The following is a 21970-nucleotide window of genomic DNA, read 5'->3' on the forward strand; positions in this document are numbered from 1 at the left end:
GCACCAACCTTCAAAAGGTTCTGTGGCAGCCTCTCTTGCCCTCCATGTTTCATGGGCCAGATCATTACAAAATGAGAAACTATACACTGTCTCTTCCACTTGTCATTTTAATCATCTTTTTTTTTTAATTTTTATTGTTGGTTGTTCAAAACATTACATGGTTCTTGATATATCATATTTCACACTTTGATTCAAGTGGGTTATGAACTCCCATTTTTACCCTGAATACAGATTGCAGAATCACATCAGTTACACATCCATTGATTTACATATTGCCATACTAGTGTCTGTTGTATTCTGCTGCCTTTCCTATCCTCTACTATCCCCCCTCCCCTCCACTCCCCTCCCCTCTTCTCTCTCTACCCCCTCTACTGTCATTCATTTGTCCCCCTTGTATTATTTTTCCCTTTCCCCTCACTTCCTCTTGTATGTAATTTTGTATAACCCTGAGGGTCTCCTTCCATTTCCATGCAATTTCCCTTCTCTCTCCCTTTCCCTTCCACCTCTCATCCCTGTTTAATGTTAATCTTCTCATGCTCTTCGTCCCTACTCTGTTCTTAGTTACTCTCCTTATATCAAAGAAGACATTTGGCATTTGTTTTTTAGGGATTGGCTAGCTTCACTTAGCATAATCTGCTCTAATGCCATCCATTTCCCTGCAAATTCTATGATTTTGTCATTTTTAATGCAGAGTAATACTCCATTGTGTATAAATGCCACATTTTTTTTTATCCATTCGTCTATTGAAGGGCATCTAGGTTGGTTCTACAGTCTTGCTATTGTGAATTGTGCTGCTATGAACATCGATGTAGCAGTGTCCCTGTAGCATGCTCTTTTTAGGTCTTTAGGGAATAGACCGAGAAGGGGAATAGCTGGGTCGAATGGTGGTTCCATTCCCAGCTTTCCAAGGAATCTCCATACTGCTTTCCAAATTGGCTGCATCAATTTGCAGTCCCACCAGCAATGTACAAGTGTACCCTTTTCCCCACATCCTCGCCAGCACTTGTTGTTTGACTTCATAATGGCTGCCAATATTACTGGAGTGAGATGGTATCTTAGGGTGGTTTTGATTTGCATTTCTCTGACTGCTAGAGATGGTGAGCATTTTTTCATGTACTTGCTGATTGACTGTATGTCCTCCTCTGAGAAGTGTCTGTTTAGGTCCTTGGCCCATTTGTTGATTGGGTTATTTGTTTTCTTATTGTTTAATTTTTTGAGTTCTTTGTATACTCTGGATATTAGGGCTCTATCTGAAGTGTGAGGAGTAAAGATTTGTTCCCAGGATGTAGGCTCCCTATTTACCTCTCTTATTGTTTCTTTTGCTGAGAAAAACTTTTTAGTTTGAGTAAGTCCCATTTGTTGATTCTAGTTATTAACTCTTGTGCTATGGGTGTCCTATTGAGGAATTTGGAGCCCGACGCCACCGTATGTAGATCGTAGCCAACTTTTTCTTCTATCGGACGGCGTGTCTCTTATTTGATATCAAGCTCCTTGATCCATTTTGAGTTAACTTTTGTGCATGGCGAGAGAAAGGGATTCAGTTTCATTTTGTTGCATATGGATTTCCAGTTTTCCCAGCACCATTTGTTGAAGATGCTATCCTTCCTCCATTGCATGCTTTTAGCCCCTTTATCAAATATAAGACAGTTGTAGTTTTGTGGATTGGTTTCTGTGTCCTCTATTCTGTTCCATTGGTCCACCCGCCTGTTTTGGTACCAGTACCATGCTGTTTTTGTTACTATTGCTCTGTAGTATAGTTCGAAGTCTGGTATCGCTATACCGCCTGATTTACACTTCCTGCTTAGCATTGTTTTTGCTATTCTGGGTCTTTTATTTTTCCATATGAATTTCATGATTGCTTTCTCTATTTCTACAAGAAATGCCAATGGGATTTTGATTGGCATTGCATTAAACCTATAGAGAACTTTTGGTAATATCGCCATTTTGATGATGTTAGTTCTGCCTATCCATGAACAGGGTACATTTTTCCATCTTCTAAGATCTTCTTCTATTTCTCTCTTTAGGGTTCTGTAGTTTTCATTGTATAAGTCTTTCACCTCTTTTGTTAGGTTGATTCCCAAGTATTTTATTTTTTTTGAAGATATTGTGAATGGAGTGGTTGTCCTCATTTCCATTTCAGAGGATTTGTCGCTGATATACAGGAATGCCTTTGATTTATGCGTGTTGATTTTATATCCTGCCATTTTGCTGAATTCATGTATTAGTTCTCGTAGTTTTTTTGTAGACCCTTTTGCGCCTTCTAGGTATAGAATCATGTCACGCAAATAGTGATAATTTAAGTTCTTCTTTTTCTATTTTTATGCCTTTAATTTCTTTCGTCTGTCTAATTGCTCTGGCTAGTGTTTCGAGAACTATGTTGAACAGAAGTGGTGAGAGAGGGCATCCCTGTCTTGTTCCAGATTTTAGAGGGAATGCCTTCAATTTTTCTCCATTCAGAATGATGCTAGCCTGAGGCTTAGCATAGATTGCTTTTACAATATTGAAGTATGTTCCTGTTATCCCTAGTTTTTCTAGAGTTTTGAACATAAAGGGATGCTGTACTTTGTCGAATGCTTTTTCCGCATCTATCGAGATGATCATATGGTTCTTATTTTTAAGTCTATTGATGTGGTGAATAACATTTATTGATTTCCGTATATTGAACCAGCCTTGCATCCCAGGGATGAATCCTACTTGACCATGGTGCACAATTTTTTTGATATGTTTTTGTATCTGATTCGCCAGAATTTTATTGAGGATTTTTGCATCTAGGTTCATTAGAGATATTGGTCTGTAGTTTTCTTTCTTTGAAGTGTCTTTGTCTGGTTTAGGAATCAGGGTGATATTGGCCTCGTAGAATGAATTTGGAAGTTCTCCCTCTTTTTCTGTTTCCTGAAATAGCTTGAAAAGTATTGGTATTAGTTCCTCTTTAAAGGTTTTGTAAAACTCTGCTGTATATCCATCCGGTCCTGGGCTTTTCTTAGTTGGTAGTCTTTTGATGGTTTCTTCTATTTCCTCAATTGATATTGGTCTGTTTAGGTTGTCTATATCCTCCTGACTCAATCTGGGCAGATGATATGACTTATGAAATTTATTGATGCCTTCACTAACTTCTATTTTATTGGAGTATAAGGATTCAAAATAATTTCTGATTATCTTCTGTATTTCTGAAGTGTCTGTTGTGATATTGCCTTTTTCATCCCGTATGCTAGTAATTTGAGTTCTCTCTCTTCTTCTCTTCATTAGCATGGCTAAGGGTCAGTCGATTTTATTTATTTTTTCAAAGAACCAACTTTTAGTTTTGTCAATTTTTTCAATTGTTTCTTTTGTTTCGATTTCATTAATTTCAGCTCTGATTTTAATTATTTCTTGCCTTCTACTTCTTTTGCTGTTGTTTTGTTCTTCTTTTTCTAGGATTTTGAGATGAAGTATGAGATCATTTATTTGTTGGTTTTTTCTTTTTTTAAGGAATGAACTCCAAGCAATGAATTTCTCTCTTAGAACTGCTTTCAATGTGTCCCATAGATTCCGATATGTTGTGTCTGTGTTTTCATTTATCTCTAAGAATTTTTTAATTTCCTCCTTGATGTCTTCTATAACCCATTGATCATTCAGTAACCTATTGTTCATTCTCCAAGTGATGCATGATTTTTCCTTCCTTCTTTTATCGTTGATTTTCAGTTTCATTCCATTATGATCAGATAAGATGCATGGTGTTATCTCTATTCCTTTATATTGTCTAAGAGTTGCCCTGTGTCATAATATATGATCTATTTTTGAGAAGGATCCATGTGCTGCTGAGAAAAAAGTGTAACTGCTTGATGTTGGGTGGTATATTCTATATATGTCAATTAAGTCTAGGTTATTAATTGTGTTATTGAGTTCTATAGTTTCCTTATTCAACTTTTGTTTGGAAGATCTGTCCAGTGGCGAGAGAGGTGTGTTGAAGTCTCCCATGATTATTGTATGGTGGTCTATTAGAGTCTTGAACTTGAGAAGAGTTTGTTTGATGAACATAGCTGCACCATTGTTTGGGGCATATATATTTATGATTGTTATGTCTTGTTGGTGTATGGTTCCCTTGAGCAGTATGTAGTGTCCCTCTTTATCCCTTTTGATTAACTTTGGCTTGAAATCTATTTTATTTGATATGAGTATGGACACTCCTGCTTGTTTCCGAAGCCCATATGAGTGATATGATTTTTCCCAACCTTTCACCTTCAGCCTATGTATGTCTTTTCCTATCAAATGCGTCTCCTGTAGGCAGCATATTGTTGGGTCTTGTTTTGTGATCCATTCTACTAGCCTGTGTCTCTTAATTGGTGAGTTTAAGCCATTAACATTTAGGGTTATTATTGAGATATGGGTTGTTCTTCCAGCCATATTTGTTTATTTATGTTACTAAACATGGTTTGTTTTCCTCTTTTATTATTTTTCCCCCCTTTACTATCCTACCTCCCACTCTTGGTTTTCATTGTTATTTTCCATTTCCTCTTCCTGTAATGTTTTGCCGAGGATGTTTTGAAGAGATGGTTTTCTAGCTGCAAATTCTTTTAACTTTTGTTTATCATGGAAGGTTTTAATTTCGTCTTCCATCCTGAAGCTTAATTTCGCTGGATACACAATTCTTGGTTGGAACCCATTTTCTTTCAGTGTTTGAAATATGTTATTCCAGGATCTTCTAGCTTTCAGAGTCTGTGTTGAAAGATCAGCTGTTATCCTGATTGGTTTACCCCTAAATGTAATCTGCTTCTTTTCTCTTGTAGGTTTTAAAATTCTCTCCTTATTCTGTATGTTGGGCATCTTCATTATAATGTGTCTAGGTGTGGATCTCTTATGATTTTGCACATTTGGCATCCTGTAGGCTTCTAGGATTTGGGATTCTATCCCATTCTTCAAGTCTGGGAAGTTTTCTCGTATTATTTCATTGAATAGATTACTCATTCCTTTGGTGTGGACCTCTATACCTTCCTGTATCCCAATGACTCTTAAGTTTGGTCTCTTTATGTTATCCCATATTTCTTGGATGTTCTGCTCATGGTTTCTTAACAGTCTTGCTGAGCTGTCTATGTTCTTTTCAAGTTGAAATACTTTGTCTTCATTGTCTGATGTTCTATCTTCTAAGTGTTCTACTCTGCTGGTAGTATTCTCAATTGAGTTTTTAAGTTGGTTTATTGCTTCCTGCATTTCTAGGATTTCTGTTTGTTTGTTTTTTATAACCTCTATCTCCCTGTATAGTTGATCTTTTGCTTCCTGGATTTGTTTATGTAATTCATTGTCGAAGTGATCTTTCATTGTCTGATTTTGCTGTCTAATGTCTTCCTTGAGACTCCAGATCATCTGAAGCATGTATATCCTGAATTCTTTATCTGACATTCCATCTGCTGCAGCTATTACCCCTTCTGAAGTTGAGTTGACCTGCATTGCTTGTGGTCCTTTCTTTCCTTGTCTTTTCATACTGCTTGCGTTTCTTTCTGCTTGGTGAAACTGTTGTGTTTTTGAAATTTTCCCCCTATATATTTATATTGCTCTTGTATAGTTGAAAAGTCTCCCTTGCAGGGTCGGGCGGCGGCTGTGCTCCTCCTCCAATTGGGGTGATCTGTCTACCACGCATGCTCAGCTTTTTCTGGCATGAGTGCGGCCGGGTTCGATCCTCAGCACCACATACAAACAAACATATTGTGTCTGCCGAAAACTTGGATGAGCCTCCACATGGGGTGCAGTACAACTACCATCTCCAAAGTGTAGCCTCGCTCCCTCGAGGAATAGGATCAGATCACTCTGCCCTTCTCCTCCAGCTCCGGCCCACCCATTTTAATCATCTTGTATTGATCTTTATTCTCTCTTAATGGCCTCTCTACACTTTCTCTTGACTTACCTAGTGTCTGTTCCACATGGAACATTCTGCCACCACCTTATCCTCATTGGCCTGATTGAAATTGTCTTTATGTCTCAATTTAAATTTGACTCTCTTTTAGAAGTTACTTAGAAGTTTTGGGTTTTTTTTTTTTAATTTTCATATTGCCTGTGTTTAACTTTAACATAAACATACAAACCAATCTTAACACAGAGCATTTTCTCATTTCTCAATTAACTTCACTTTCATCCCTTTTCCCAGCTGCATTGAAACAGAATCAGCAACTAAAATTGTGTATCATAAAAAGTTTACAACATGATGTTTTGATATACAAATACATTGTGAAATTTTAACTACAATCAAGCCAATTAACATATCTAACACTGTATTTTGTTACTATTTTATGGTGAGGAAAATTAAGATCTATTCTTAACCACTATCAAAAACACAAAACATTATTATCATTGACTCAGAAATTCTTAACATCCTAGATAATGAAGAAGCCTTCAAAACAAAACAAAACAAAAAACCCACCTCTCCTTACTCCTCTCCCACTTAATCTACCATAACATTTCTTCACCAAAGAAAAGCCAACAAAACTCTGAGCTTTGTTCTCGTTTCAACAATGCATGTGACATGAACGTCACAACAAAGCTTAGAGCCATGTTTATTAGATTAATCCAGTTGGCTGATCTCTTTCAATATCTGTAATATAAATAAGACTCTGTATGTTTTTCATGTTTTCTCTTGAGAGCAAAACTATCTAGAGAAAATATTAATCACCTTGTTCTACAAAAATCCTATAAAAAAAATCTGGGATATAAACATGTCTTTTGTTCTCTTGCAGATTGGATTGTTCCAAAAAGTCTTTATATTATCTATATTATTGACCTATGTTTCTAATCTTGAAAGATTAATATGCAAATGTCATGAGTTTCATAGAAAATCCTCCGTGTCCTCCTCCGTTGCGACCTTTGTAATCTAGGATTGAAAGTCTACTGGAGAACACCAGACTCCACAGAGATTCCAAGCAGTGCAGGTAACCTCTGAGAAATGCACTGAATCACAAATAAGAGGAAGAGTAAGTCTATCAGACTGTCTCAGTCTCTTGCAGTCCTTACATGTCAGTCTATAGAACATTAAAAAAAAAAAAGCAAAACACAGTCTAACTTGGAGAGAGTCCTCAGTCTCCCTCTGCACTAAGAAAATTATGCAAACTAAAATAAACATGAAATCAAACCAAGGATCGAGAGAGAAGGACAGAAACCTACTGGGTAGAATTCCTGCTGAGTTAGTGTTAGTACTGTCAAGGAAATACCAGGAAGGGCAATCGTACGCTGACAAAGGTAAACAGATACAACAGGTAGCTGGCATGACCACCCTACAAGTTACAGATGTGTCATTACAAGTTAAACTGTCCAAGCTCCTCCCACGTTGGACCCTCAGACGTTTGGTAACGTGTCCCCCTTGTCTTTGCTCATGACATTTCCTGAAGAGGTTGCAAACCTGCAACTGAGGGGCCAACTTCAGGTAGCAGACATGCTTCATTGGGTTCTCACGGTGAGTTATGTTTTTTAAATCTATATTCCCATGTCAAGAAGCTGTAGGATCTGGAAACACTGGTTTCCACATTCCTGATGACAAACATTGGTGGGAGCTCAGCGGTTGTCCCTTTCAAGGGGTCATGTGTTTGTGCCAATTGTTTCCACTTTTCTAAGGTCTGCTTCTTTTCAAACTCCTTTCCTTTAGGTATAGGATCTTGCAGGCCCTTCTCTACAGAGACTATCCTCCTATCCATCTCTACTTGTTCAAATTCAGCCATCAGTCATGGTCTATCTGAAATGTCAACCTCTTTCCTTTCCCCAACAGTCAGAAGTGAGTCCTCCCTCTTTGCAATACTCATGACTTCTGTTACACTTCTGTAGCGTATTCAGTATCCAGTATCATCATCATCATCATTATCATCATCATCATCTGTATTGTACTTATCTTGGCCTCCTGACTATAATGGAAGCCTACATATTCATTTATCCACTCATTAAGCAAAAAAATGTAGAAAGTACTAGGTACTACACACTAGATTAAGTGCTGCAGATATAGTAATGAATAAGAGAAACAAGCACAGGCTCTGAATGAAGGACCTGTCGTGCTTCTTTTCACTTCCTCTGCAGGGCCTGGGGAAAATGTCATGTACTAAATAAGTGCTCAGCTGGAATTTGTTGAAATGAATTGAGATGCATTCGTTTACATTTACAAAGCGTCTTCTTCCTGGCAACTCCATTATCCTATTTATGTCATTCTATTAAATAAGTATTAGAGATATATTCATTCAAAAGGCACACTAAAATCAGAATGTATACTGAGCACTAAACATGTCTTCTCCCTTTCAGTTAACTCTAAATCACCAAGTTTTTATTTTGAAAAAGTACTCAGATATACCTCTAAATTTATTTACCTGGGTAACTGCTGAAAGAGAGGCGACTACTGCTGGTGTCGTTATCTTTGATGTTGAAGTCCCAGTGTTTATATATCCTGAGCATGGCTGCGTAAGTGTACCAGCTTGAGTGAGCAAAAAAGATGTTCTCAAATCCAGGAAGAACCTGTAGCCAGAATCATAGTGACACAAAGACAGATGGATAACTGACTTCAATAGTAAGTGTAGGAAGCATGGAGAAGATGTGTCAATTTAGGTGTTTACTGTTATCTTTATCATCAAAAAATATGGCCAAGGAGTTGAACATTAACTTTACTGTGCACAAAACAGATGTCTTAACATCCCAAATGAAAGGGAAGCAGAGGTAATAGCTTCAACTTCCAATTCCCTCCATCAAAGTTCCTTCCAGTTCTCAACTTTTGCCATATCAGGAAGAATACCAGGAACTCATGAACTGATACATCATCAACTGATATTCAGCCAGGGGTGATGAGATGTTGCCATTCTTGGGTGCCATACAGAAAACTCTGTGTGAACCAGGGAAAAGATAGGAGCTTCTATGTCTTACCTTGATAAGAGCAGAACAATGTCCCATGTCCCATCTCTTGAAAACCTTCATGTTGTTGCTTTTTGTGGGAGAAAAAGAGGGAATCAGATCCAGTAGATCTCCAACAGCATTTAGGAACTGAATCTGGAACATGGTCATGGGCTGGGAGAGAACACAGACTTAGCATCACTTTGTGACACATGTCATTTTCTAGTTTTCCTTTTGTTAAGGTGCCATTAAATTATTCTATTGTGAAGGGTCTCTTAAGTAACAAATGTCCTGGCTTTTTTAACTTAACAAAATAATTCTTATGGCTTTATAAATTAGAAGAGATGTGTTAGCATGTCTGATATCCACAGATATTTGGAATGTCTTCTTAGAAAATAAAACAGAGCTTTCTGTTTGCTTTTCTCTATAACAGGTTTTCTCAACCTTGGCATTAGTTATATTGTAAGGCAGGTAATTCTTTATTTTGGGGGGCTGTGCCCTGTAAGATGTTTAGTAGTACCCCTGACCTCTACCCTCTGGTTATTCGTAGCAGCCTTCTAGGTTTTTTATTTTTGGTTTTGGTTTTGGGGTAGCAGGGATTAAACTCAGGGGCATTCAACCACTGAGCCACTCCCTAGCCTTATTTTGTATTTTATTTAGAGACAGGGTTTCACTGAGTTGTTTAGCACCTTGCTTTGTTGAAGCTGGCTTTGAACCTCCAATTCTCCTGCCTCAGCTTCCTGAGCTGCTGCACCCAGCCAACCTTCAAGTTTCAACAACCAAAAATATCTCCTCCAGACATTGCCAAGGCAGAAATCACCCCAGCAAAAAAAAACTTTTACAGCAAAAATTTCAGTATAATGGTTCTGATTTTGATTGTGTGCTTAACATAGAATGAACTGATCAGAAGGCGCTAACCCTGAAGTAGCTGTCAGATTGCACTTGAGTGTGAACGTTTTAGAGTTCACAGCTCCAGCAAGGTGCAATCTACCAGCATATCTCTAGGCTGGGCATCTATAAACAAACTGGCTTAATAGAGGTGGGGAGACGAATGAATACAAATGACATTTTAACAAAAAAGTAAAACAAAAGCAAAACCCCCCAACCTGATAACTTATTTACATAAATATTCTCTTCGTTTTGCTTTTTTGAATAAGTAATACATTCATCATTCAAGAATTAAACAATCATAAGAAGGTCTTTATTGGATAGTCTCTTATTCTCCATTTGCTTTAATTTCATTCTATCTCATTTATCATTTCTACTAATTTCTTTTGTGTATCTGCGAAGTTTTTAAAATGTCATATAAATACATTTTTTAACACGAATGGTGTTCTATATGAATTACCCTTCACTTTTTTTTTTCTGTTCATATCTGGGGTCTTTTCATATTGGGTATAAAAATCCCACCCATTCTTTTAAGTAGCATTTCAATGTATGGGAGTATTATAATACTTTTAGCTACTGTTTTGTTGATGGACTTTCAGGTTTGTTCTAGCCTTTTACTATTATAAACAATACTATTATAATACTTGTGCTATTATAAACAATAATTAATTATGGATGAATTTGAGTCTATGAGTAGAAGAAATTCCTGGAAATGATTTTGATTTTAATTGATATTGCCAGATTGTTCTAGAGGAGTTGTTTCAATTTATACCCTTCCAGCTTCAATAACATTTTAAATATTTAGTTTGTTTCCAATCCAATAAGTGAAAACTCTATCCCATAGTAATTTGAATTTGTATTTTTTGTTTTTTTATTTTAAGTAAGGTTGAGCATATCTCTAAAAACCTTTGAGTTTGTTTTCTGTAAACTCTTCATATATTTCATTTTTTTCTACTGGGTTGTTCTTTGTTTTTTCCCCCACTTGATTTTTAGGAGCTCTTTAAATAATTAGCAATATTATCTTTCTGGTTTGTAATTTGCCACACACAATTTTAGTGTGTGGTAGGATCTCAGAGAGGTTTTAATATGCATTTCCCTGAAACTGAACATTTCTTAATATTTATGAGTCATTGCATTTCCTCTTCTATAAAATTCTGGGTTTTTTTTAACCAATTTTTCCATTGAGTATTTTCTATTTTTGTTCCATATGTATTTTGGATAAAAAATCTTGTTAGTTAAATGTATTGCAAATATCTTCTTTAGTTTATAGCTTATCTTTCACTTTCGATATAATGACTATTTAAAAAATTATTTTTACATGTATTTTTAGTTGTTGATGGACCTTTATTTTATTCATTTTTTTATATATGTTGCTGAGAATTGCTCAATTCTCACATGTGCTAATCATTCTCATGAGTGCTAGGCAAGTGCTCTACTACTGAGCCACAACCCAAGCCCCATATGATATCTTTTGATAAAAAGAATAATCTTTATTGATAAATTCAGCTGAGCTTATCAATCTTTTTCTTCATGGTAGTGCTCCTGTGTATTAAGACACCATTGTCTACCCTAAGTCATATTCTGAAGAATGATCAAAGGTTACTTTGAGGGAATAAGTTTTGTTTTTTTTTTTTTTTTTGAGGCAGTTATCTATATTTCAAGTTTAAAAGACTGCAAAGTCTTTACTTCATCAATTTTTTCAATGCTGAAAATTCTGGTGTCTGACATAATTACTTATTTTTTTTTTACTTTATCTATCCATTCATCCAAATCTATCAAATTTCCAAATACCAAGACTAATACTATTATTAAGGTGAGATTATCACATACAGTTTAAAAAGGTTTTTGTTCTTTTTTTTTTTTTTTTTTTTTGGTGGGCTTCTTTTTAGAACTGGGGGTTGAACCAGGGCTTTGCGAATGAGGCAGATGCTTTGCCACTGTGCTACATTCCAGCCCTTTATTGTTGTTATTGTTGGTGGTCTTTCTTGTCCCTAGGGTCTATCCCACTAAAGATGTACAGCGGCAACAATTTCAATGTCACTTGAAATAATAGTTCTCTATGTAGTTATGCCATCACTTGTTACATAGTTAGATACATTTGTTTCAATTTTTTAGGGACTGCTTTACCTCTCTGTGATTAAATGTGTTTTACAATTCAAGAACAACATTTATATGGCTCCTGAGTCAAAACTATAAAAAAGGTACATTCAGAGAAATGTTGCTTTCATTCCTCTTCCCTCCATTCTCTTTTATTCCCTCTTCAAAAGGTAATTAGTTATCGATGGGTATAGTAGCCCATACCTGTAATCCCAGCGGCTGGCAAGGCTAAGGCAGGAGGATCATGAGTTTAAAGCCAGTCTCAGCAACTTAATGAGATCCTGAGCAATTAGGGAGACCCTGTCTCAACTGTTTTCAAGCCATTCCTCATTATTTTGTGCATGTCTTCCTTGTTCACTTTTTAAATTGGTGCATTATAATTATACATAATAATAGAACTTTTTACATATTTGTACATGCATGCTATAAAATTATAACTTGATTAATATTGTTCCCCAGTACCTCCCATTTTCCTCCCTTCTACTTTCCCCCTTGACACCTTCCTCTATTCTTTTGGTCTCCCTTCTATTTTCATAAGATAAACACACCCCAACTCCTCTGCCCTCCCTTTTCCTCTCTAGCTTCCATATATGACAGAAAACATATGGCCCTTGATTTTCTGAGTATGGCTTATTTTGCTTAACATAATGCTCTCAAGTTACATCTGTTTTCCTGCAAATAACATGATTTCATAATTTCATTTTTCTTTATGGCTGAATAAAACTCCTAGTTCCGTAATTTGGCTATTATGAATTGTGCTGCTATAAACATTGGTGTAAATGTATTTCTCCAGTCAGAATGGCAGCCATCAAGCATACAAATAATATAATAATAATGTAGGGGGCAAAAAACATTTTTTACACTGTTGTTGGGATCATAAATTAGTACAACCACTGTGGAAATCAGTAAGGATGTTCCTGAAAAGACTAGAGATGGAATCACCATGTGACCCAGCTTACGCCATCACTCCTTGGTATTTATTCTAAAGAATTAAACTCATTTTCCTTTTTTATATGAAAGACAGCACACAATACACCCTGTTCTTCATCTTATATTTTTACACTTAATAACAAATCCAAAAGGTCATTCCCTAACAGCATTTGGAGGTCTACCTGATCTTTGTTTACAGCTACATTATTGACACAGCCAGCCTCTATGTATCTGACTGCTTTCAGTCTTTTGATATAATAAATTATCTGCCATGAATACACTTATATATTTGTCATATCGTATATTGCAGTGCAAAAGTGTATATCTCTGTGATAATACTGGAAGTGGGATTGCTGGGTAAAATCAAATGTAAGTATATGATTTGGATACAAAGTGACAAAAGTTCCCATTCACAGTGAACACACCAGTTTGCATTCCCACCAGTATTTTAGAAGAATGCTTTCTTTTCCCATAGCCTTGCCAACAGGGTGCACTTTCACACTTTGGAATTTTTGCCAAACTGATGAGAAAATATTTACCAGTATGGACTTAATTTACATTTCTCATGTTATGAGCAGGGCTGAGCTCATATGATTAACAATCATGTGCATCATTTTTCTGTGAACAGTCTTTTTGTATGTTTTGCCTAGGGTGTATATATATATATGTGCGTACACACACACACACACACACACCTACATATATATTACCTCCAGGAAACAAAATGCCCACAATAATTTTTGGAAGATATCCAATGGTACCTTGGAAGCCTCAATGATTCAGTAGTTTCCCCCAGAATTACTATGTGTATGTGTTTATATGTTTATATGGATGCCGTGGAGTGTGGAAAACAGAAATTTATCCCTAGATATTTGTCTTAATTAACCTATAGTTTAAAACACTAAACTCTTTATCAGGTTAGTTAAAAACCACTATGTTCACATCATGTTTTAAAATTTCTTCCTAACACAGTTGTATGAAAGAGTGGAAAACACAGAAACAAGTTGTTTATTTGTGTTTTGAACTTAAATTTTGTGTCAGACAGTGAGTTAGGTACTAGAATATGACAGATAAAATAATAGTGCTTATCCACAAGGAATTTATACTTGTGTCCTAATTTGATCTGCTTCTAAACTGTAATGTTATTTCACAATATTTTGACATATAAATTGAGCAGCTTCTTAAAAATAATACCTTTGTTCCTTCGGCCATAGCCCTCTTCATTGCTCCTACATATAGCCCATCCATTTGTGCCACGATATAGCCTGTATGTCTCCAAAATGAATCATTCTTGAATTCTTTGATGTTTTTCCGAGTCCAATGATTTTGCCTTCTGGAAGAGAAATCATATTTGTACTAGAAGTCTCAGTGGTTGCTCATCCAAAACTAAATCAAACCAGGCATTTAGAGATGACAGATGCTAATGCTAAAATAATTTAAGTTCTGGATCTTATAATATTCCAGTTACTCAAAAGATTTCAGAGCAAACCTTAAATGAATGTTAATTTCTCCCTCCTCTTTAATGGATTTTTCTGGCTCATCTAGAACCAAAACACATGTGCAATATTAATCTACCTGTGATACCAAGAAATGATACCAAACACAAATGCATTTCATATAAACCATAATATGTAAATAAGTCAATAAGAACAAGTTGATTACATCTGTGTGTAGAAATGGTACTTAGACCACAGGAAATAAAACTCATAAAGACAAGGTGATTTCTAGATTTTATGCTTCTCTCTCAGATCATTTTCACAGCTTATGATTCATCTCATTTCTTTTTTCCATATTTTAATTGGTGCATTATAGTTGTACATAATGGTGAGATTCACTATTACATATTTGTACATGCACACAATTGGCCAATATCATTTTCTAGCACTTTCCCTTTCCCTTCCTTCCCTCCCCCGGTGGTTCATCCCATTTCAGTTGTTATTAATGTGTGTCTCAATATCCCCTGCTGAACAGGATTAGCAAAAACCTCTTTTTTTTTACTTAGGTTATTAATTTCTCCTTTATTAAGGTAACTAACAAGTGTTAGGTCTTTATGTGTGATCGAAATAAAATACAGTGTTCAGCTCAACTCAGATTGACATATATGCATTTGGCTTTAGATACCCATGAAGCCCTCTTGGCAATACAGAGCCCACAAGATATGAAACATGGGTTAACACCCCCAAACGTCATCCAGAAAGCAAGGCACAGGGCTTAGGTCCACTCTTAGATTCTTCCCAAACAATTGAGAATCTGCAAAAAAAAAAAACCCTTACTTTTAAAATAATCCTTTTATTCTTTTTTCTTTCAGTTCTATCTGGGATGATCTGATATGACTTTGTATACAGAGAGCATTTTCTTTTCTTTTTTTTTTTTTTTTGTTCAGGCTATTGCTAGATAACTCTTAAAATAATACAATGTCATTGCCTAACAGGATCTAGCCTCATAGTTTTTAACTGATGCCCTGCAGGACTTGTAGCATTTCAAGAAGAGGTTGCTTAGTGTGTGATTTGGAAGGCTAAACCAAGACCCTTTCCATCCCCAAATGAATCTCTTGTCATTCCACAAATTTAATCTTATTTAAAATTTTAGTCTTCAGAAACTTTATTAAAATGAAAATATTCTTATAGGATGTTGAGAATGATGACTTTAGATATTAGCTGATACCCAGCCTGGGTTAGCCACCAGACCCAAGAAAAAGAAACAAGGAGGCAGCAGAAAGGCTCCCTGCAGGAAGCAGCAAGGCACCCATGCAGAAGGGATTCAGGGATTTAACTTTGCCTGCTGCACACTGATGGTGTCCTCTAGCAATGTTAGCAACTGACACTGTGACATTTAAGTTGACCTTTGAAACAGCAGAAATTGGAGGATATGTTTTCTGAAACCAGTTTTCATGCCATCATCAAAAAAATGCTATGCCCTAGAGTTGTTCTAGAACAATTCCAGAATCCTGCTACAGAGATGGAAAAGGAATAATCGCTCTTTGAAATGACAGTTTCAGGCCCTTTAGTCTTAACAACAATGAAAAGAGGAAAGCTTTTATACATACTCCATAAAATCCTTCACTTTATCCACGAGGGAAGGTTTCTTGATCAGCTGTGGGTAGAGATTTATGAAGTGGTCATTCATGTGTCTGAAACGACAGATGAGAACTGTTAGATTCCTAGATTTCTTCTTGAATTTCTTCATCATGGCAATTTACCCAATCTTTTGGTTAAATAGTGTGCCTCCAATTACAAATCTTCTCTACTATGTTTTTTAAAATAAACTAAACACACAATTTAAATTAAAAAATATTTCTAACACATGGAAGGCATAGAATATAGCAAACAACCAAGTATTCACCACTTAAATTTATTAGATCATTATATTTTGTCATATTTTCCATCTATATTTTAAGACATAAAACAAAATATTAGAAAGACTGAAGTCCCCGTATACACCTTCCTGACGTTAATTCTCTCCTTTCTCCCCAGTGGTAACTGCAACCTTAAATCTGATATTTTTCCCATGTATATTTTTATATAATCACTATACATATTTTAACCCTAAACAATGTTTAGGGTTAAATGAATGTTATCATGCTGAAGAACAAAATATGAACAAAAATTGATCTTGATTTGTTTCTCTTAACATAAATTTTAGAGAAATACCTAAGTTACCATCTGCCCATTAAATTCATTCTTTTCCACTGCTGATGATATTGCATAGTATGACTATGCACCAATTCATGTATGCATTCCTCTGACGGATATTTAACTAGTAACTAATTTTTCAATATTGTAATGCAATTTTAAGAATTGTTGTGTCCTTTTTTTTTTTACACATTTGCCTGTTCTTTTAGAATGTATGTGTGTATGTGTGTGTATAAAATTGGGAAATATTTCCAGGATATAGAAAAGCATAGACTTTATTGGTAAATTTATAAATACTCAAGGATCCACCACCTACATATATTAAATTGATACACACATGTACACACACACACACACAAAATCACTGCTGGGATGAATATCATATATATGACACATCATATAAACATTTGTCAATATCTATTAATTTTATATATGTATATTTTATGGTATGCATATATTATATGGACTTTTATACATAAAATTACTAGTTATTGCTAATTGTTCACCACACAGATTTACCAATTTATATTCTCAGACCTCTTCCTCTACCACCTCACCATCACTTTGTATTGTCAGACTTTGATTTTCAACAATTTGTTAGGTTTAAATAATTTCTCCATTTAATTTCCATTCCTCACAGAATTATTGGGTATTTGAGATTCTTTATGTTAAAACTTAAAAATTAGAAATGACATCAATGCTTATAGCAGCGTAATTCACAATAGCTAAACTGTGGAACCAACCTAGATGCTCTTCAATAGTTGAATGCATAAAGAAACTGTGGTATATATACACAATGGAATATTATTCAGCAATAAAAGAGAATAAAAGTATGGCATTTCTTGGTAAATGGATGGTACTGGAGAATATCATGCTAAGTGAAGTAAGCCAATCCCCCAAAAGGAAAGGCTGAATGTTTTCTCTGATAAGTGGATGCTGATCCATAATGGGGGTGGGACATGGGAGGAATGAAGGAACTTTGGATAGGGCAAAGGGGAGGGAGGAAAAGGGAGAGGGGGCATGAGGGTAGGAAAGATGATGGAATGAGATGTACATGATTACCCTAGGTACATGTATGAGGACATGAATGGTGTGACTCTACTTCGTGTACAACCAGAGACATGAAAAATTGTGCTCCATTTGTGTGCTATGAATCTAAATGCATTCTGCTGTCATGTGTTGACAGCCACAGCCAAAGGGACCCCAGCAAACTTCCAGCTGATTGGCTCACCATGGCCCCAGCAAACTTCCAGCTGCCAGCTGATTGGCTCCTCTGCAGTGATGCTCATTGGGCTGTTTCCCCACCCTTTGAGACCACGTAGCTGCTCACTGGGGGACTCTTTTGGCTTTGCCCACTTGACCCAGCCTCAAGAGCAGGAGGAGTGTGGGGGGGGGCGTGTTGAGAGGCTTGTGGGAAGATGGTGGTGGCAGTTGGGCTCTGAGGGAATTCCTGAAGAGCTGGTGTGGTGCAGTGTGTGTGTGTTCTAAAAATAAAGTTAGTTTCTGCTTGATAAGTGGCTCCTGAATTGTGCCCAGCCAGACTGCGGCAGTCATGTATAACTAATTAGAACAAATAAATAAATTAATTAAAAATTAAAAATAAAAATGTCTCAAATGCTTAGAGTAAATATTTTTAGTCAATGAAAATAATCTATTTATACGTACTATGATTTTAATATTATTGGATTTGGCTTTATAAGCTTTTGCTTTCTATTTCTTATCCCTTTCTTCATTTGCTCTTTTAGGCTTTCTTTATTTAGATAACACTGTCATCCATCTTCTATTCATATAATCATTTTAGAAGCCACTCATAACTACATATTTTCTTATAAAAATCTAAATGAATTTTATAATTCTCTTTTCATCCAAATGTGAAGTATATTTTAGTAAGTCTTAGCTGTGGACACTTTCCATCATATTTTTGTTCAGAGATTTAGTTTTACCTTTTGAATGTAAAACTATTTATATGTTTAAAATTATTTTTATTTTTTAATTTTCAAAATCAAGATTTTTGTTAATTTTTGTTTCTTATATTATAACTATTGTTTCTTACATTTCAAAATTTCCCTCCTATTATTCTAACTAAAGTATATCCTTTAATAATTTAATAGAAGAATGGGTGGTAATTTGTTTCAATTTATATGTATGAACATATCCTTATTTTGATCTTACCTGGATAGTTTAAATAGTTATAAAATGCTAGTTAGATATTTTTTTCTCAGTAAATATTTTATGACTCTATTATTTGTGATGAGAAGTATGCTATGTAGTTGAGATTCCTTTGTAGTTAATGTCTTTATGATAGCTTTTAAGATTATTCTCTTTACCCTCAATTTTATGTAGTTTCATTCATGGTGTTGTAGCAATTTAATAGATTGTGTCTTCCAACTAAGGAAGTGGCATTTGTTTTTTCTCAAATTTGATAAATTCTTAGCTATTACCCTATCAGTTACTTCTTATCTGAAATTCCCTTCAGTCAACTTTTTGGTACTCCTAAAAGTCCTATGTTGGAATTTCTTAATCCAATTGCTATGTCTAGTAACAGGCTTTTAGTATTTTACCCTTTTTATATCTCTGGGCTGTATATTATGTAAATTTCTCAATCTTTTTCTGTGTCTAGTCCACAGTTTGCCTATTAGTGAGATTTTAGAAAATGACTTTCTATAAGTTTTTATAATATTTTTTAAAGGAGCTTTCTTTCTTTAAGAGAGAGAGAGAGAGAGAGAGAGAGAGAGAGAGAGAGAGAGAATTTTAATATTTATTTTTCAGTTTTCAGTGGACACAACATCTTTGTTTGTATGTGGTGCTGAGGATCGAACCCAGGCCGCACGCATGCCAGGCAAGCACGCTGCTGCTTGAGCCACATCCCCAGCCCCAAGTTTTTATAATATTTATAATAAGTCATTCAAAAATATTTACCTGTATTCTTTTTCTTCCTTTTTGTACCATAAATTCTTCCTCAAGTTTTCTTTTGCTTATAACTTTAAAGCAATCTAAGCAAATATAAAGTTTTTGTTAAAGTGGTGCACACCTGTATTTCTAGCTACTTCAGAGGCTGAGGCAGGAGGATTGCAAGTTTAAGGCCAGTCTCAGCAACTTAGAGAGACCCTGTCTCAAATTTAAAAATAAGAAAAATGGGGGATGTAGTTCAGTGATAAAGCACCCCTAAGTTCAATCCCTAGCACCTCCAGATGAGATACATAACTGAAGTGTGATAACAATATAAATAGACAAGACGAGTTTGCATACACTGAGCAATGACAATACTGTCATAACTATCACCTTAAAAAGTATTCAATGTCTTGATGACAAGATTCACCCTGATTTTGTTTTGTGAAAAATGCTATCTTAAAAATCAATGACTGTCTATAAGGAAATTTAGAAGATCTGTTGAATTAATACCACATGGATAAGCAAACCCCAGACTGCAGCAAATTATAGGTTAAACAGTTTCTTCAACAAATAAATTATGAGAAAGAAGAGGGAAATAATAGATTAAAAGTGACTTAAACACAATAAAAAAGAAATATACCAATCAGACTCAACATATTGTGATATTCATGATACTACTGAAAAATCAAATACAGATTGAATATATAAATATTTGAGGATAATTACTAAATTTTAGATGTAATAATGGTACTTTTGTTCTATATTTTTAAAGAGTCTTACCCTTTAGGGATACACATTGAAATATTTACAGAAGAGATGACATGATATCTGAGAACTGCCTCAAAATAATGTAGAAGTAAAAGGGAGGTGTGGTAACCAGTCCTCTAGAAATGCCCCCAGTGACCCCTGCTTCAGGTATGCCATTCCTTCCCCTCTATGTAGACTGGACCTAGTCACTTTCCCTCTGTAATTTGCTTTTATAATTTCTTTCTAAATCTTTTTAGTTGTAGAAGGACACATTACCTTTATTTTACTTATTTATTTTTATGTTGTACTGAGGATTGAACCCAGTGTCTCACATGTGCTAGGCAAGCACTCTACCATTGAACTACAACCCCAGCCCCTTTTATCATTTTTCTAATAGGGTATTTAAAAATATTTGTCTTCTCAAAGGTGACATAAACATACATTGGAGAAAAGGTAGCCTCTTATTGGATTAGACAAAAGGGGAATAAAGGGAAGGGAGACGGGATGGGAAAAGGAAAGACAGTAGAATGAATCAGACATAGTGTACCTATCCTTACATATGAATACATGGCCAATGTAACTCCACAGCCTATATAACCACAACAATGGGATTCTTACTGGAACAAGTTCTACTTATTCTATGTATTTATAATATGTCAAAATATACTCGAGTGTCATATTTATCTAGAAAGAACAAACATACAAATAAATAAAATATCTGTCTTCTTATTTCTCCCTTTTAGTCCATAAATTCTCCCTCAAGTTTTTTTGTTTATAACTTAAAGCATCCTAAGCAAATTGAGTTTTTGTTAAAGCCAAATGTGGTGGCACACACCTATAATCCCTGTTACTCTGAAAGCCGAGGAAGGAGGATGACAAATTTGAAGTCAGCCTGAGCAATGTAACAGGATCTGTTAGAGTCTGTAAACAAGTCAAAATAACACCTGGCATTCAGCCAGGGGAATGTTAGAGTTCCTAAACAAGTCTGGATGGTGCCTGGCAAAATGCCAGAGGGAGTGGTTTGAGAAGTAACAAAAGTGAGCCATTAAGTGTGGAGATTCCTTATTGGTTGACTGATGTATCTAGTTTATGCTAATTAGATAAGCTGTGTGGAATGTATAAATACTGCTCCTGTCCTGCAATAAACGGCTCCCACTCCTGCTGTATCAATCTACACAAGTTCTTCATCACACCCCCCCCCCACCGGTTATTTTGCTGCAGCCGTACCCCGGCAAGGATCCTGTCTTAAGATAAAATAAAAAGTGCTGGGGGTATTGTAGGTCAGTGTGGGAGTGCTTGCCTAACATGTGCAAGACCCTGGGCTCAAGTAGTGAAAATTAAAAATAAATAAATAACATAAAATTTAAAACATCAAAATAACTTAAAATAAGTTAAGTCTTTGTTAAACTATTCCACAAATTAATCTGGAGTATATTCATTATATAATCATTGATTTAGCTGACTGTTTTTCTTAGCATTCAATTTGTGTGTGTGTGTTTTGGAACTCTGGTGTGCTGGTTTGTCTGTTTGTTTATATATATCTCTCTCCTCTCATTTCCCCCTGTACCTGCATCTGAGTTCTGGGAATCAGGTCTCATAAAACTTTTCTGAGGACTTTACCTATGGAATATTGCAGGTATTGTAACTGAGCCAGCATATGGATGATTCCATTTTTTTATTTTGTTTTTTGGTATTGTGGATTGAACCCAGGGGCTCTTTACCATTGAACCACATTCCCAGCCCTTTTTATCTTTTATTTTGAGACAGGGGCTTGCTAAGTTACTTAGGGTCATTCCAGTGACGGAGGCTGGCTTCAAACTTAGAATGGATTCTCCCGCCTGAACCTCCTGAGATTGCAGGCATGTGCCACCACACCAGGCTGATTTTATTTTTGGTTGCCTCCCACCCTTGTTCTCCCCACTCGCAAATGCTCATGGCTTCTTATCTATCTATAGGCT

General features: G+C 35.7%; 1 protein-coding gene across 1 annotated transcript in view; it reads right to left on the reverse strand.

The window, feature by feature from the left end:
* Plbd1 (phospholipase B domain containing 1) overlaps positions 1-21970 on the reverse strand; it is a 68335-nt gene that overhangs the window by 22417 nt on the left and 23948 nt on the right. Inside the window, exons 3-6 of the mRNA XM_046435460.2 lie at positions 15788-15871; positions 13936-14074; positions 8860-9000; positions 8313-8457 (exon numbers count right to left, since the gene is read on the reverse strand). Of these exons, the coding sequence (XP_046291416.1) occupies positions 8313-8457; positions 8860-9000; positions 13936-14074; positions 15788-15871 (509 nt within the window). The remainder of the gene's footprint in view (positions 1-8312; positions 8458-8859; positions 9001-13935; positions 14075-15787; positions 15872-21970) is intronic.

This window comes from Marmota monax, unplaced genomic scaffold (genome assembly GCF_021218885.2).
Source record: "Marmota monax isolate L192 unplaced genomic scaffold, Marmota_monax_Labrador192_F-V1.1 WCK01_AAM20220418_F8-fsc00012, whole genome shotgun sequence".
Taxonomy (NCBI): domain Eukaryota; kingdom Metazoa; phylum Chordata; class Mammalia; order Rodentia; family Sciuridae; genus Marmota; species Marmota monax.